This window comes from Strix uralensis, chromosome 28 (genome assembly GCF_047716275.1).
Source record: "Strix uralensis isolate ZFMK-TIS-50842 chromosome 28, bStrUra1, whole genome shotgun sequence".
In the NCBI taxonomy this organism is placed as follows: Eukaryota; Metazoa; Chordata; class Aves; order Strigiformes; family Strigidae; genus Strix; species Strix uralensis.
This window is the reverse complement of record NC_133999.1, coordinates 6,093,630-6,109,509: the sequence shown is the minus strand read 5'-3', so window position 1 is coordinate 6,109,509 and position 15,880 is coordinate 6,093,630. Positions and strand designations below refer to the sequence as shown.

The window sequence follows — 15,880 nt, the reverse complement described above, 5'->3', positions numbered from 1 at the left end:
CACCCCCCCCCACCCTGAAACACCCCAAAAAATTGAGGAAACTGAGGCAGGGCAGCATCCAAGCTTTATTTGGGGGCTGGGGGTGCGGGATGTGGCTGGGGGGGGGGGGAGCTCCTCCTGCCCCCCCCTATGCCCAGACGTGCTCCTGGCAGTGCTGCAGGGCCTGTGGGAGAGCCAGGGAGGGGTGACGGTGGGTGCCAGCCCCCCCCACCTTGTCCCTTTTGTCCCCACCTTGTCCCCAACTCACCTGGCAGCGGCGGGCGGCCTCGGGGCTGGAGCACCAGTAGGTCGGGCCCAGGGCACAGGGTCCCAGGTTTGGGGACAGCGCGGGGAGGGGGTGGCCTGGTCCCAGGGCCTGCAGGGTGGGGACACGGGTGTCAGGGAGGTCCCCTGGTACCCCCTCAGGAGGGGGACACCCCCAGGAACCCCCTCCCCACGGCTGTGATGTCCTCGGTGTGTCCCGTGGGGCCATGGCACTCTCAGTGCCCCCCCACCTTGGGGGGTCCTGTACCTGGTCACACCCTTGAGTGTGTCCCTCCAGGGGCTGTGACACTTCTGGGGACCCTGGCGCATTCTCTGGTGCTGTGACACTTTTTGGGGACCTCGCTCTGTCCCTGGGTGTCGTGGCATCCCCTCAGGGATGTGGCACTCCTGGGGCTGTGACACCCTGGAGGGTGTCCCTTGGGGCTGTGACACCCCAGGACATGTCCCTGGGGGCTGTGACACCCTTTGGGTCCCCAGGACATGTCCCCCTGGGGGCTGTGACACCCCAGCATGTGTCCCCTGAGCCCGTGACACCCTTTGGGTCCCTGGCATGTCCCCCATGGGCTGTGACACCCTGGCATGCGTCCCTTGGGGCTGTGACACCCTTTGGTGTCACCGCAATGTCCCTTTAGGGCTGTGACACCCCAGCACGTGTCCCTGGGGGCTGTGACACCCTTTGGGGCCCCAGGATGTGTCCCTTGGGGCTGTGACACCCCAGCATGTGTCCTTTGGCCTTGTGACACCCCAGCATGTGTCCCCCAAGCCTGTGACACCCTTTGGGTCCCTGGCATGTCCCCCTGGGGCTGTGACACCCCAGCATGTGTCCCTTGTGGCTGTGACACCCTTTGGTGTCACCACAATGTCCCTTTAGGGCTGTAACGCCCCAGCACGTGTCCCTGGGGGCTGTGACACTCTTTAGTGTCACCACAATGTCTCTTCAGGGCTGTGACACCCTTTGGGGCTCCAGCATGTCCCCGGGGGCTGTGACACCCTTTGGTGTCACCCGCAACGTCCCTTCAGGGCTGTGACACCCTGGAGCACGACCCCTCGGGGCTGTGACACTCTTGGGTGCCCTGACACATCCCTGGGGACCGTGACACCCCCCCCCCCCCGCCTCAGTCTCACCCTGTAGTGCCACCCCCTCACCCCGCTCACCTCGGTGCCCTCGGTGTCCCCAAGGGGCCTCTGGGGAGGTGACAGCGGCGCGTCACCGTCCTCGGGGCGACAGGCGAGGAGCAGGTGACAGAGCAGGCGGGGGGCCCAGGCGGCCCAGCGCCCCCCTCCAGCGCCAGCACCGCGTACCGCTGCGCCAGGGCACTGGCACGCGCCCGCCACCACGGCCGGCAGCACCCGGCACAGCCCCGCCGCCGCCGCCGCCACCTTCTCCTTGGGGACAGCGGCCTCGGCGCGGGTCAGGAAGGTGCGACACAGCCAGCACAAGGGCAGCGGCACGGGCAGGGCCTCGCCGGCGGCGACCTGGGGATGGGCGTTCACTCTGGAGACTAATGGTGGGGCTGCGGCTTTGCTTGTACCCACAGAGGGACCCTTTGGGTGCTCAGCTCTGCGCACACCCGTGGAGGTGCCCCTCGATTCCCGAATTTATGCCGGGGGTTGTGCCCACAGAGCCACCCACGGAGACGCCCGTGCCCGTGCCGATGTCCCCAAGGTCCCGTACCTGCAGGCGGGTGCTGAGTGCCCCAAGGGGGGGCACGGCCGGGGCCCCCCCGGGCTCGCCCGGGCACAGCGTCAGGTGGGCACAGATGGCCGAGGGCTTCTGGCGGGGGGGGGGACAGGGTGGGGGCACCCAGCATAAGGGCACCCCGAGGTGACCTGGGTGTCACGATGTCCCCAAGCACCCCCAGGTGTCCCCAGATGGACAGTGGCCCCCAGCAACCCTAAGGTGTCCCCAGCGCCCCCAACACCCTGAGGTCCCCAACCCCCTCGGCACCCCAAGGTGTCCCCAGATGGCACGGTGACCTCCAGCACCCCAAGATGTCCCTGGCCATTGTCCCCACGCCCCCCCAGCACCCTGAGGTGTCTGCAACCAGCAGGCTGTCCCCAAACCCCCCCTCCCCAGCGCCCCAAGATGTCCCCGGCTGGCACAGTGTCCCCAGCTGGCATGATGTCCCCAATCCCCAGGCCCCCCCAGCACCCTGAGGTGTCCCCAGATGTCACAGTGACCCCAAACCCCCCAGCATCCTGAGGTGTCCCCGGATGGTGTGGTGTCCCCCAGCACCCCTGAGGTGTCCCCAGATGTCACAGTGTCCCCAACCCCCCCAGCACCCTGAGGTGTCCCCAGATGTCACAGTGTCCCCCAACCCCCCCAGCATCCTGAGGTGTCCCTGGATGGCGTGGTGTCCCCCAGCACCCTGAGGTGTCCCCAGATGTCACAGTGACCCCAAACCCCCCCAGCATCCTGAGGTGTCCCCGGATGGCGTGGTGTCCCCCAGCACCCTGAGGTGTCCCCAGATGTCACAGTGTCCCCAAACCGCCCCCCAGCACCCCTGGGGTGTCCCCCAATAGCATGGTGTCCCCAAACCCCCCAGCACCCTGAGGTGTCCCCACATGGCGTGGTGTCCCCCAGCACCCTGAGGTGTCCCCAGATGTCACAGTGTCCCCAACCCCCCCCCCCAGCACCCCGCAATCTCCCCAGCTGGCGTGGTGTCCCCAATCCCCCCCCGCACGCCACCCCCATGCATCCAGCGCAGCACCCATGGGTGCCCACTCACGAGGCGCCCCTCGAGGTCCTCGAGGAGGAGGCTGAAGTACTGGTGCACCAGGTTCTGGCAGGGTGACACCATGGTGGGCACCGGCAGCGCCGCGCACTCCCGCCGCAGGAAGCCCTCCACGGCCACCTGCACCCACAGCCACCATGGCACCCGCGCTGGCACCCATGGTGGCACCCATGGTGGTCACCCCGTGCCCACCCCGTCCCCACGGGCACCTTGGTGGCTGACTCGTTGGCCATGCGGGTGAGGAGGGTGACGATCTGCTGGCAGTCGGAACACATGTCCTGCGAGAGGTGGCATGGGGGACATGGGACATGGGGACACGTGTGGGGTGGGGACATGGGGTCATGAGGTGTAGGATGTGGGGAAAAGTTGGGGGCATGGGGACATACGGTGTGGGGACATGGGGTGTGGGGACAAGGGACGTGGGGACATACAGATGTGTGGCATGAGGACATGGGGGAGTGGGGACATGGGGACATGGGGAATGGGGGACATGGGGAGCATGGGGACATGGGGGACATGGGGGACATGGGGATATGGGGACATGGGGATATGGGGACATGGGGACATGGGGACATGGGGACATGGGGAATGGGGGACATGGGGAGCATGGGGACATGGGGGACATGGGGACATGGGGGAATGGGGACATGGGCACATGGGCACATGGGGATATGGGGACATGGGAACATGGGGGACATGGGGGACATGGGGATATGGGGACATGGTGGACATGGTGACATTGGGGACATGGGCACATGGGGACATGGCGGACATGGGGACATGGGGATATGGGGACATGGGGACATGGGCACATGGGGATATGGGGACATGGGAACATGGGGGACATGGGGACATGGGGGACATGGGGACATGGGGGACATGGGCACATGGGGGACATGGGGACTTGGGGACATGGGGACATGGAGATACGGGCCGTGGGGCATAGGTATGGGGCCATGGGGGCCGCAGGGGTGAATGGGGACAAAGGGGGGGGCCTGGGGACATGCGGGGGTTCTGGGGACACGGCGGGTTCGGGGCCGAGGGGCTCTCACCGTGGCGGGGGGCGCCCAGGCCTGGCGGGCGCAGTGCCCCAGGGCCCCGCAGCGCAGCGCCGTCTCCCAGCTCCGGCACCAGGCGGAGGGGGGGACCCCGCAGCGCCCCCCCGGCACCCCCAGCCCTGCGGCCACTGTCAGCACCCAGCACCCAGCGCCCCCCCGACTCCCGGGGGACCCAGGCGTCAGCCCCCCCCACCCCAGGGTGCCCCATCCCACCCCCAGCCCTCACGGAGGGACCCAGGTGTCCGGGACCCCCCCCAATGCCCCCCCCAGTGTCCCACCCCACCCCAAGAGGGGACCCAGGTGTCTGGGACACCCCCACCCAAGCCACCCCCCCCCCATCCTCAAGAGGGGACCCAACTGTCCGGGCCCTTCACCCCCAATGTGGGTCCTCCCCCACCCCACCCCTGGGGACTCCCCCCCCCCCCCCCCATAGGGCCCATGGGGAGGGTGCACCCAGCTCTGGGGGTGCACCCAGCTCTAGCGGGGGGGCATCCACCTTTGGGGGGGGCACCCACTGTAGGGAGGGGGACCCAAATCTGGGGGTACACTCAGTTTTGGGGGGTTGCACCCAGCCTGGGGGGGGGGCACCCAGCTTGGGGGGGCGCACCCAGCCCAGGGGTGGGTGTGGGGGGGGCCCCTACCTGGGGTGGCACAGAGCAGGGTGAGGAGCAGTGCCAGCACGGGTGACGGTGACAGTGGCAGTGCCATGGTGGCGCTGGCAGGGCCGAACCCCGCGGCCTCTTATAGCCCCGGCGGGAGGTGGCCGCTGGGACGGTGCCAGCGCCGTGGGGACACGTGCGCACCCGCCACGGGGACACTTGGGGGCTGCCACCCCCGTCCCTCACCCCATGGCCTTGCTGCTGTCCCCATGCGCCCGTGTCCCTCATGGTCGTGTCCCCCATCGGGGTCCCCGTGTCCCCATCACACCCCGGTGGCCACGGTGGCGGGGGACAGACGCAGTGTCACTGCTGCGGTGACAAAGCCTTTATTGAGCCTGGAGGGATGGGGGGGCCTGTGGCATGGGGGGGACAGCGTAGGGGGACATTGGTGACATCAGGTGTCCTTGGAGCCGGCTGGCGCCTGGAGGGGGAAGAGGTGGCGGTGGAGAGACGGGGCACCCGCGGGCACCGTGTCCCCGTGTCCCTGTCCCCATGTGTCCACACCCCCATGTCCCATGTCCCCTCACATCCCCATGTCCCCGTGTCCCAGACCCCCATGTCCCCACATTGCCATGTGACCACGTCCCCCCACCCCTCCACACCCTCATGTCCCATGTCCCCAAGCCCCCAAGTCTCCCATGTCCCCACACCCCCATGTCCCCCCATGTCCCCACACCCCCATGTCCCCATGTCCCCACACCCCCATGCTCGCGTTCCCCTTTGTCCCCCACATCCCCCCACATCCCCGTACCCCCACGTCCTTCCATATCGCCATGTCCCCACACCCCCTTGTCCCCATGTCCCCCCACACCCCCATGTCACCCCCTTGTCCCCGTGTCCCCCCATACCTCCATGTCCCCCCAAGTCCCATGTCCCCACACCCCCATGTCACCCCCTTGTCCCGTGTCCCCCCATACCTCCATGTCCCCCCGTGTCCCCAAGTCCCATGTCCCCACACCCCATGTCACCCCCTTGTCCCCATGTCCCCCCATGTCCCATGTCCCCACACCCCCATGTCCCCCCCATGTCCCCATGTCCCCCCACACCCCCATGTCCCCCCCATGTCCCCACACCCCATGTCACCCCTTGTCCCCATGTCCCCCCATACCTCCATGTCCCCCCATGTCCCCATGTCCCATGTCCCCACACCCCATGTCCCCATGTCCCATGTCCCCACACCCCATGTCACCCCCTTGTCCCCGTGTCCCCCCATGTCCCATGTCCCCACACCCCCATGTCCCCCCATGTCCCCATGTCCCCCCACACCCCCATGTCCCCCCCATGTCTCCAAGTCCCCACACCCCCATGTCCCCCCCAAGTCCCCATGTCCCCACACCCCCATGTCACCCCCTTGTCCCCATGTCCCCCCATACCTCCATGTCCCCCCATGTCCCCAAGTCCCATGTCCCCACACCCCCATGTCCCCCCATATCCCATGTCCCCACACCCCCATGTCACCCCCTTGTCCCCATGTCCCCCCACATCCCCCACATCCCTTCATATCCCCATGTCCCCACCCCCCCTGTCCCCACACCCCCATGTTCCACTCCCCCCATGTCCCCCCCCTCCATTCCCATGCCCCCTCCCCCCCCCAGCAGCACCCATGGGTGCGCCTCCCCCCCTCCGCCCCCCTCCCCTTCCCGTCAGGGCTTTGAGGCGCCGTGTCCCCACGTCCCCACCCTCCCCTGAGAGCCCTCCTGGGCCGGGCGCGGCCGGGACGCCCGGGAGGGGTGGGGGGGTCAGGAAGGGGCTCACCTGCCTCAGGGCGGGGGGGGGCACCAGTGCAGGTGGGTGCAGAGGTGGGTGGGGGTCTGGTGCCGCTTCAGGGCCTCCTCGATGGTGCCCAGGGCGCGGTGCAGCAGGCGGCGGCACAGCCGGGCCCCCACCACCAGCCGCCTGCACACGCGGTGGGTGACACGGGCCACCCCCGCCTGGGGGACACGTCAGCACCCGCCACGGCGGGGGACACGGCGGGGGGCATCGCCGTGCACGGGGGCTTCGCACGGGGGGCGTCGCACGGGGGGCAGCGCCTCGTCCAAAGGCCTTGCACGAGGGCGTTGCACGAGGGGCATTGCATGGGGGTAGCGCCTTGCACGAGGGCGTTGCACGAGGGGGATCAGCTTGCACAAGGGTGTTGCACGAGGGACATTGCATGGGGATAGCACCTTGCACGAGGGGCATTGCACGAGGGGGATCAGCTTGCACAAGGGTGTTGCATGAGGGGCATTGCACGGGGGTTAGCACTTTGCATGAGGGGGACCAGCTTGCACAAGGGCGTTGCACAAGGAGCATTGCTTGGGGGAGTAGAACCTTGCACAAGGAATTTGCACAAGGGGCGTTGCACAGGGCGTAGCACCTTGCATGAGGGGCATTGCACAAGGTGGGGATCAGCTTGCACAAGGGTGTTGCACGAGGGGCATTGCATGGGGGGGGCATCTTGCACAAGGGCGTTGCACGAGGAGCATTGCACGGGGATAGCACCTTGCATGAGGGGCATTGCACAAGGGGGATCAGCTTGCACAAGGGTGTTGCACGAGGGCATTACATGGGGGGGAAGCATCTTGCACAAGGAATTTGCACAAGAAGCATTGCATGGGGATAGCACCTTGCACGAGGGGCATTGCACGAGGGGGATCAGCTTGCACAAGGGTGTTGCACGAGGGGCATTGCAGGGGGGGGTAGAACCTTGCACAAGGAATTTGCACAGGGAGCGTTGCACGGGGATAGCACCTTGCACAAGGGGCATTGCACAAGGGGGATCAGCTTGCACAAGGGTGTTGCACGAGGAGCGTTGCATGGGGGGGTAGCATCTTGCACAAGGAATTTGCACAAGGGGCATTGCACAGGGGGTAACACCTTTCATGAAGGGCATTGCACAAGGGGGGGGATCAGCTTGCACAGGGATGTTGCACAAGGGGCACTACACGGGCGTTAGCACCTTGCCTGAGGAATTTGCACGAGGGGTGTTGCACAGGGAGGGGGATCACCTTGCACAAGGGTGTTGCACAAAGGGCATCACCTCACACGGGGGCTTTGCACCGTGTCAGCACACGGAGGGGGGGGCGGGGAGGGGCATCCTCTTGCAAGGGGGCATTGCACAAGAGCCTTGCACAAGGGGTGGTGTCTTGCACGAGGGTCATCGCATGAGGGGCACGACAAGACGGGCATCACCTTGCACGGGGGCATTGCACGGGCCAGGGGGGCATCATCTTGCACAAGGGCATTGCACAGGGGCATCATGTGTGTGTGGGGGGTCGCCTTGCGCAAGGCATTGCACGAGGGCGTTGCACGAGGGCGTTGCACGGTGTGGGGGGGGCATCGCCTGGCACAGGGGCATCACGGAGGGGGGGGGGGGTTGCCTTGCACAAGGCATCGCACGAGGGCGTTGCATGGTGGAGGGGGGCATCGCCTCGCACGAGGGTTTTGCACGAGGGCACCACGTGTGCGTGTGTCCCCCCCCGCCCCGTCTCACCTTGTCCTTGGGGTTGACCGCGACGTCCCTGAGCGCCGACACCACCCACTTGCAGAGGGCACAGACCACGGGGCCGGAGGGCGGCTGCCCCCCCCCGCCCTGTGCACCCACCCCTCAGCGCCCGCTGCCAGCCCAGTGGCCCCAGTGTCCCCAGTACCCCCCACCAGTGTCCCAACAGTCCCTTTCTTGGTGCCCCCCGCCCCCTCCAGTCCCCCATGGGTGCCCCCCCCAGTACCTGCCCAATCCCCCACGGGTGCCCCGTCCACCCCCATGTCCCCTCACCCCCCCGTGTCCCCTCACCCCCTTGTGTCCCCTCACCTCCTTGTGTCCCCTCACCTCCTTGTGTCCCCTCACCCCCCCGTGTCCCCTCACCCCCTTGTGTCCCCTCACCTCCTTGTGTCCCCTCACCTCCTTGTGTCCCCTCACCCCCCCCGTGTCCCCTCACCCCCCCGTGTCCCCTCACCTCCTTGTGTCCCCTCACCCCCCCCGTGTCCCCTCACCCCCTTGTGTCCCCTCACCCCCTTGTGTCCCCTCACCCCCCCCGTGTCCCCTCACCCCCTTGTGTCCCCTCACCCCCTTGTGTCCCCTCACCCCCCCGTGTCCCCTCACCTCCTTGTGTCCCCTCACCTCCTTGTGTCCCCTCACCCCCCCTGTCCCCTCACCCCCCCGTGTCCCCTCACCCCCTTGTGTCCCCTCACCCCCTTGTGTCCCCTCACCCCCCCGTGTCCCCTCACCCCCTTGTGTCCCCTCACCTCCTTGTGTCCCCTCACCCCCCCGTGTCCCCTCACCCCCTTGTGTCCCCTCACCCCCTTGTCCCCCCTCACCCCCCCGTGTCCCCTCACCCCCTTGTGTCCCCTCACCCCCCCGTGTCCCCTCACCCCCTTGTGTCCCCTCACCTCCTTGTGTCCCCTCACCCCCCCGTGTCCCCTCACCCCCTTGTGTCCCCTCACCTCCTTGTGTCCCCTCACCCCCCCCGTGTCCCCTCACCCCCTTGTGTCCCCTCACCCCCTTGTGTCCCCTCACCCCCCCGTGTCCCCTCACCCCCTTGTGTCCCCTCACCCCCTTGTGTCCCCTCACCCCCCCCGTGTCCCCTCACCTCCCTGTGTCCCCTCACCTCCTTGTGTCCCCTCACCCCCCCCGTGTCCCCTCACCCCCTTGTGTCCCCTCACCCCCCGTGTCCCCTCACCTCCCCGTGTCCCCTCACCCCCCCTGTCCCCTCACCCCCGTGTCCCCTCACCATGATGTCATTGTCACTCAGCTGCAGCCCATCCTCAGTCTCGGGGGGGTGCTGGTGCTCCGGGGGACCCTGCCAGGGCCCCCCCCCCCGCCACTGACAGGGTGTCCAGGGGGGGCCCCTCGGCCCCCGCCAGCAGCAGGCCTGGGCAGTGCCATGTCAGGGGACATGTCCCCGCGTCCCCTCCCCTGACCCCATGTCCCCTCTTGTCCTCGTCCCCCCCATGTCCCCAACCCCTCCATGCCCCTCACCCCCCACTGCCCCTCACCCTCCCGTACCCCCACGTCCCCATCCCCCCCATGTCCCCATCGCCCTGGTCCCCATGTCCCCCACATCCTCATGTCCCTGTCCCCCCCCATGTTGTCATCCCCTCTTTGTCCCCGACCCTCCATGTCCCCCATCCTCCTGCCCCCCTTCCCCATGTCCCCATGTCCCCATCCCTCCATGTCCCCTCTGTCCCCCCATGTCCCCCATGTCCCCATGTCCCCATCCCTCCATGTCCCCTCTGTCCCCTCCATGTCCCCCATGTCCCCATGTCCCCATCCCTCCATGTCCCCTCTGTCCCCCATGTCCCCCATGTCCCCATCCCTGTCCCCTATAGCCCCATGTCCCCATGTCCCCATCCCTCCATGTCCCCTCTGTCCCCCCTCTGTCCCCCATGTCCCCCTCCCCGCCATGTCCCCTCCCATCCTCATGGAGGTCCCCACCAGTGACACCAGCAAGCAGGGCCAGCAGCACCAAGGCCATGGTTGCCCATCCCCGAGCCCCAGGGGTCATTTATGTCCCCGCAGGATGGGGTGGCAGCCAGGGTGACGGCAGGAAGGGCCCCCCACAAAACCACGGCGGCCACAGCGCTGGAAGGGGGGGCTGGGGGCCCCCGAGCATCCGGGAATGGTGGCCCCCAGTCACGTCTGCTGGGGGCTGCGAGTGCCCTGGGGGGGGGATGGGGGGCACATGGGGGGCTGGGGGGGGGGACACAGGGTGTGCTGGGGGAGTCCTTGGGGACCTGGGGAACATGGAGGGGACAAGAGGAAGCCATGGGGACCTGGGGAACACTGGGGGGACATTGGGGGGGACAAGAGGGGACCATGGGGAGACTGAGGGGACACTGGGAGGGACAAGGAGAGACCTGGGGGAGACCTGGGGGGACATGAGGGGACCATGGGGACACTGAGGGGACATTGGGAGGGGACAGGGAGAGACCTGGGGGACACTGAGGGGACATGAGGGGACCATGGGGACACTGAGGGACATTGGGAGGGGACAAGAAGAGACCTGGGGGAGACCTGGGGGGACATGAGGGGACCATGGGGACACTGAGGGACATTGGGAGGGACAAGGAGAGACCTGGGGGACATGAGGGGACCATGGGGACACTGAGGGACATTGGCAGGGGACAAGGAGAGACCTGGGGGAGACCTGGGGGACAGTGGGGGGACATTGGAAGGGGACACAGAGGGACCGGTGGGGGACATGGGGGGACATTGGGGGGGACAAGAGGGGACCATGGGGAGACTGAGGGGACATTGGGAGGGACAAGGAGAGACCTGGGGGAGACCTGGGGGGACATGAGGGGACCATGGGGACACTGAGGGGACATTGGGAGGGGACAGGGAGAGACCTGGGGGACACTGAGGGGACATGAGGGGACCATGGGGACACTGAGGGACATTGGGAGGGGACAAGGAGAGACCTGGGGGAGACCTGGGGGACATGAGGGGACCATGGGGACACTGAGGGACATTGGGAGGGGACAAGGAGAGACCTGGGGGAGACCTGGGGGACATGAGGGGACCATGGGGACACTGAGGGACATTGGGAGGGGACAAGGAGAGACCTGGGGGAGACCTGGGGGACATGAGGGGACCATGGGGACACTGAGGGACATTGGGAGGGACAAGGAGAGACCTGGGGGACATGAGGGGACCATGGGGACACTGAGGGACATTGGCAGGGGACAAGGAGAGACCTGGGGGAGACCTGGGGGACAGTGGGGGGACATTGGAAGGGGACACAGAGGGACCGGTGGGGGACATGGGGGGACATTGGGGGGGACAAGAGGGGACCATGGGGAGACTGAGGGGACATTGGGAGGGACAAGGAGAGACCTGGGGGAGACCTGGGGGGACATGAGGGGACCATGGGGACACTGAGGGGACATTGGGAGGGGACAAGGAGAGACCTGGGGGAGACCTGGGGGACATGAGGGGACCATGGGGACACTGAGGGACATTGGGAGGGGACAAGGAGAGACCTGGGGGACACTGAGGGGACAGTGGGGGGACATTGGAAGGGGACACAGAGGGACCGGTGGGGGACATGGGGGGACAAAAGCAGAGGGAGGAGGGAACTCGGGGACTTTGGGGACCTGGGGGGGGACAAGGGGACACTGTGGGGACCTGGGGGGACTTTGGGGATGGGCGGGAGACAAGGGGACACCATGGGGACCTGGAGGACATGGGGGGGGGGGACAAGGAGAGAGCAGGAGGACATGAGGGTACTGGGGGAACTGGGACAAGGTGGGAGCTGGGGGGATGTGAGGGGACAAGGGGGGCAGACTGGGGGGGACCTGGGGGGACCTGGGGGGCTGGGGAAGATAAGGGGGGGACTGGGGGGGGACAAGGGGAGCTCGTGGGGGGACGGGAGGGGCTGTGCCACCCGCCCTGTTCCCGGCACGGCCTGGGGCCACCGCAAACCCCAAAGCCACGGGGAAGGGGGGGGACACGGGGGGGGCCCTGTCCCTGCCCCCAGCCCTGCCCCCCCCTTCCTGTTCCCTTCCCCCCCCCGTGAAGCCACAAACCTCCGTCACCCCGGGGCCCCCCTTCCCCTGCAGCAGTGGGGGGGGCCAGGGGGAGCTCCCCCAACTCCCCAGTGACCCCCGGCACCCCCCGGCCCCCCCCGGCCCCCTCCCCACCCCCCAACCGCCCCAGTGCCTCCAGTAACCCCCTGCCCTCATTTCTCCCAAGTGCCCCCAGTGTTCCCATTACACCCAGTATCTCCCAGTACCCCGCTACCCCAACACTCCCACTCCTCCCCAGTCCCTTCAGCGCCCCAATTACCCCAGTACACCCAGTATGTGTCAGCACCTCCAGTACCCCCCCAGTAATGTCCAGTACCCTCCAGTATCCCCCCAGTGTCCCCCATCACCCCCAGTACCCCCAGTACCCCCAGTACTCCCCAGTTTCCCCAGTACCCCCAGTACCCCCCAGTGCCCCCCAGTTTCCCCAGTACCCCCAGTTTCCCCAGTACCCCCTAGTACCCCAGTACCCCCAGTTTCCCCAGTACCCCCATTAACCCCAGTACCCCCAGTACCCCAGTACCCCCATTCCTCCCCCGCGGCCTCCCGCCGCCAGGGGGCGCTGCCCCCCCCGCCCGTGCCAAGATGGCGGCGCCCGCGGCTGCCCGGGTGCTGCGGGTGAGGGACGGGACGGGACGGGGGGACACGGCGGGGGGACAGCGGGTGTGGGGGGCACCAGGGGCTCCAGGCATCGGGGGGGGTGGGCTGAGGGGAGGGTGGGCGTGGGGGGCTCTGGGGACACGGCGGGGGACGGGACACTGGGTGGGGGACACTGGGGACACTGGGTGTGGGGGACAGTGGGTATGGGGGTCACTGGGGACACTGGGTGTGGGGGACACTGGGGACACTGGGTGTGGGGACACTGGGGACACTGGGTGTGGGGGACACTGGGTATGGGGGACACTGGGGACACTGGGTGTGGGGGACACTGGGGAACTGGGTGTGGGAGACACTGGGTATGGGGGTCACTGGGGACACTGGTTGTGGGGGACACTGGGGACACTGGGTGTGGGGACACTGGGGAACTGGGTGTGGGGGACACTGGGTATGGGGGTCACTGGGGACACTGGTTGTGGGGGTCACTGGGGACACTGGGTGTGGGGGACACTGGGGACACTGGGTGTGGGGACACTGGGGACACTGGTTGTGGGGGACACTGGGGACACTGGGTGTGGGGGACACTGGGGACACTGGGTGTGGGGACACTGGGGAACTGGGTGTGGGGGACACTGGGTATGGGGGTCACTGGGGACACTGGTTGTGGGGGTCACTGGGGACACTGGGTGTGGGGGACACTGGGGACACTGGGTGTGGGGACACTGGGTATGGGGGTCACTGGGGACACTGGGTGTGGGGGACACTGGGGACACTGGTTGTGGGGGTCACTGGGGACACTGGGTATGGGGGACACTGGGTGTGGGGACACTGGGTATGGGGGTCACTGGGGACACTGGTTGTGGGGGACACTGGGGACACTGGTTGTGGGGGTCACTGGGGACACTGGGTGTGGGGGACACTGGGTGTGGGGACACTGGGTATGGGGGTCACTGGGGACACTGGTTGTGGGGGTCACTGGGGACACTGGGTGTGGGGACACTGGGTATGGGGGGCACCAGGGGCATATAGGGGATGCCTGGTATGGGGGACACTGGGGACATTGGGGACACTGGATGTGGGGGACACTGGGGACATCGGGTATAGGGGACACCAGGGATGGGGGACAGAGGGTGTGGGGGACACCAGGGATGGGGGGTCACCGGTTGCAGGAGGTTACAGGGACACCATGGGGGGGGTGTCCAGGCATGGGGTGTCCTGGGGACACAGGGTGGGGGCACAGGGGACCGGGCAGGGCCAGCCCCCCCAGCTGCCGTGGGGTACCCGCAGCCCCTCACCCCTGTCCCCTCCCCAGGCGGTGCCCTGCCTCCGCCCTGTCCCCGAGGCCACCCGGCACCTCCACACCACCCCCGCCTGCCTCAAGGTAAGCCCTGGGGGTGCCCCTCTGCCCCCCTTCCCCCGCGGGGTCCCCCCCAGCCCTGACGCCACCGTCCCCACAGGCGCGGGCGGCGCGAGTGCGCGTGGGCAAAGGGGACAAGCCGGTGTCCTACGAGAAGGCGCATCCCCCCCACTACATCGCCCACCGCAAGGGCTGGCTGTCCCTGCACACCGGTGGGTCACCCCACACCCCCCCTGGGGCCGGGGGGGGCGCCCGGATGGGGTGGTGGGGATGGGGGGGTGGGGGGCACCCGTGGGGACGGGGGATGTGGGGATGGGGACGTACGGGGTGTGAGGGCATCACGGGGAGGGGCTGGGGGGGGTTGGGGGGGGCAGAGACGTGTGGGGCACCCGGGTTTAGTGGAGGCAGGGATGTGTGGGGCACGTGGGCACGGCAGGGGTGGGGCGCGCAGGGAGGGGGACATGTGGGGCACGAGGACAGTGTGGGGACGGGCCACGGGGTGTCACGGGGATGGGGACATGTGGGGCACGTGGGCATGGTGTGGGTGGGAGCATGTAGGGCACAGGGACAGCGTGGGGACAGGGATGTGGGGCACAGGGGCAGTGTGGGGACAGGGACATGTGGGGCACAGGGGCAGTGTGGGGATGGGGCACACAGGGACGGGGACGTGTGGGGCACGAGGACAGTGTGGGGATGGGCCACGGGGTGTCACGGGGATGGGGACATGTGGGGCACGTGGGCATGGTGTGGGTGGGAGCATGTAGGGCACAGGGACAGCGTGGGGACAGGGATGTGGGGCACAGGGGCAGTGTGGGGATGGGGCACACAGGGACGGGGACGTGTGGGGCACGAGGACAGTGTGGGGACAGGCCACAGGGCATCATGGGGATGGCGACACGTGGGGCACGTGGGCACCGTGGGGACAGGGACATGTGGGGCACGGGGACGTCGCGGGGATGGGGCACACAGGGATGAGGCCACGTGAGGCACGAGGACACGGTGGGGACGGGCCGCGGGGCATCGCGGGGATGGGGCCACGTGGGGCACACAGGGCCAGGGAGGGGCGTGGTGGGTCCCCGCTGGCCGTGGGGCTGGTGCCACCCCTCTCGGTGCCCGCAGGGAACCTGTTCGGGGAGCCGGGCGCGGCGGAGCGGGCGGTGGAAGACGCTTTCCTGCGCCGCTTCCTCAGAGGCACCTTCCCCGGCATCCTGGCGGACGAGGCCGTGCTGAAGCGTCGCGCCAACCTGCTGGTGATCTGCGCCGTGCTGGTGCGGGGCCTGGCCCCCGCCAAACTCCACTTCCTGGTGGGCTACACCGAGACCCTCCTCAGCCACTTCTACAAGTGTCCCGTGCGCCTGGAGCTGCAGACGGTGCCCACCAGGGTCGTCTACAAGTACCTCTAGTGCGCGGCGGGGCCGCCCTGGGCTAGTGCCGGGGGAATAAAGCGGGGGGTTTGTGCCCACCTCGCCCTGCCTGTGGGTCTTGGAGGGGTTTTTGGGGCGTCCCTGCGCTGTGGGGTGCTGCTTTCACAACGCCCCTGTGGCCTGAATGTCCCCGTCCCTGTGTGTCCCACGTGTCCTTGTCCCCACCGTGCCCCTGTGTCCCGCTGTCGTGGTTTGTGCCCGGAGGGAAACGGAGCACCGCGAAGCCGCTCGCTCCCCGATTCTCAGAATCCCAGAATCCTTCAGGCTGGAAAAGCCCCTCGGG

General features: G+C 68.0%; 2 protein-coding genes across 2 annotated transcripts; one reads left to right on the top strand and one right to left on the bottom strand.

Moving 5' to 3' along the window:
* Nucleotides 1–85: 85 nt before the first annotated feature.
* SFTPB (surfactant protein B) lies at nucleotides 86–4,765 on the bottom strand. The gene is made up of 8 exons (XM_074852384.1): nucleotides 4,699–4,765; nucleotides 4,052–4,176; nucleotides 3,209–3,277; nucleotides 2,994–3,119; nucleotides 1,940–2,038; nucleotides 1,420–1,740; nucleotides 248–355; nucleotides 86–163 (listed from the first exon to the last, which is right to left on the bottom strand). The coding sequence occupies exons 1-8, from the start codon at nucleotides 4,763–4,765 to the stop codon at nucleotides 128–130; spliced, it is 951 nt and encodes a 316-aa protein (XP_074708485.1). The 3' UTR covers nucleotides 86–127.
* Nucleotides 4,766–12,780: 8,015 nt separating this feature from the next.
* Nucleotides 12,781–15,645, top strand: MRPS24 (mitochondrial ribosomal protein S24). Its single transcript, XM_074852087.1, has 4 exons — nucleotides 12,781–12,837; nucleotides 14,129–14,197; nucleotides 14,274–14,385; nucleotides 15,293–15,645. The coding sequence occupies exons 1-4, from the start codon at nucleotides 12,805–12,807 to the stop codon at nucleotides 15,574–15,576; spliced, it is 498 nt and encodes a 165-aa protein (XP_074708188.1). The 5' UTR covers nucleotides 12,781–12,804; the 3' UTR covers nucleotides 15,577–15,645.
* Nucleotides 15,646–15,880: the final 235 nt, after the last annotated feature.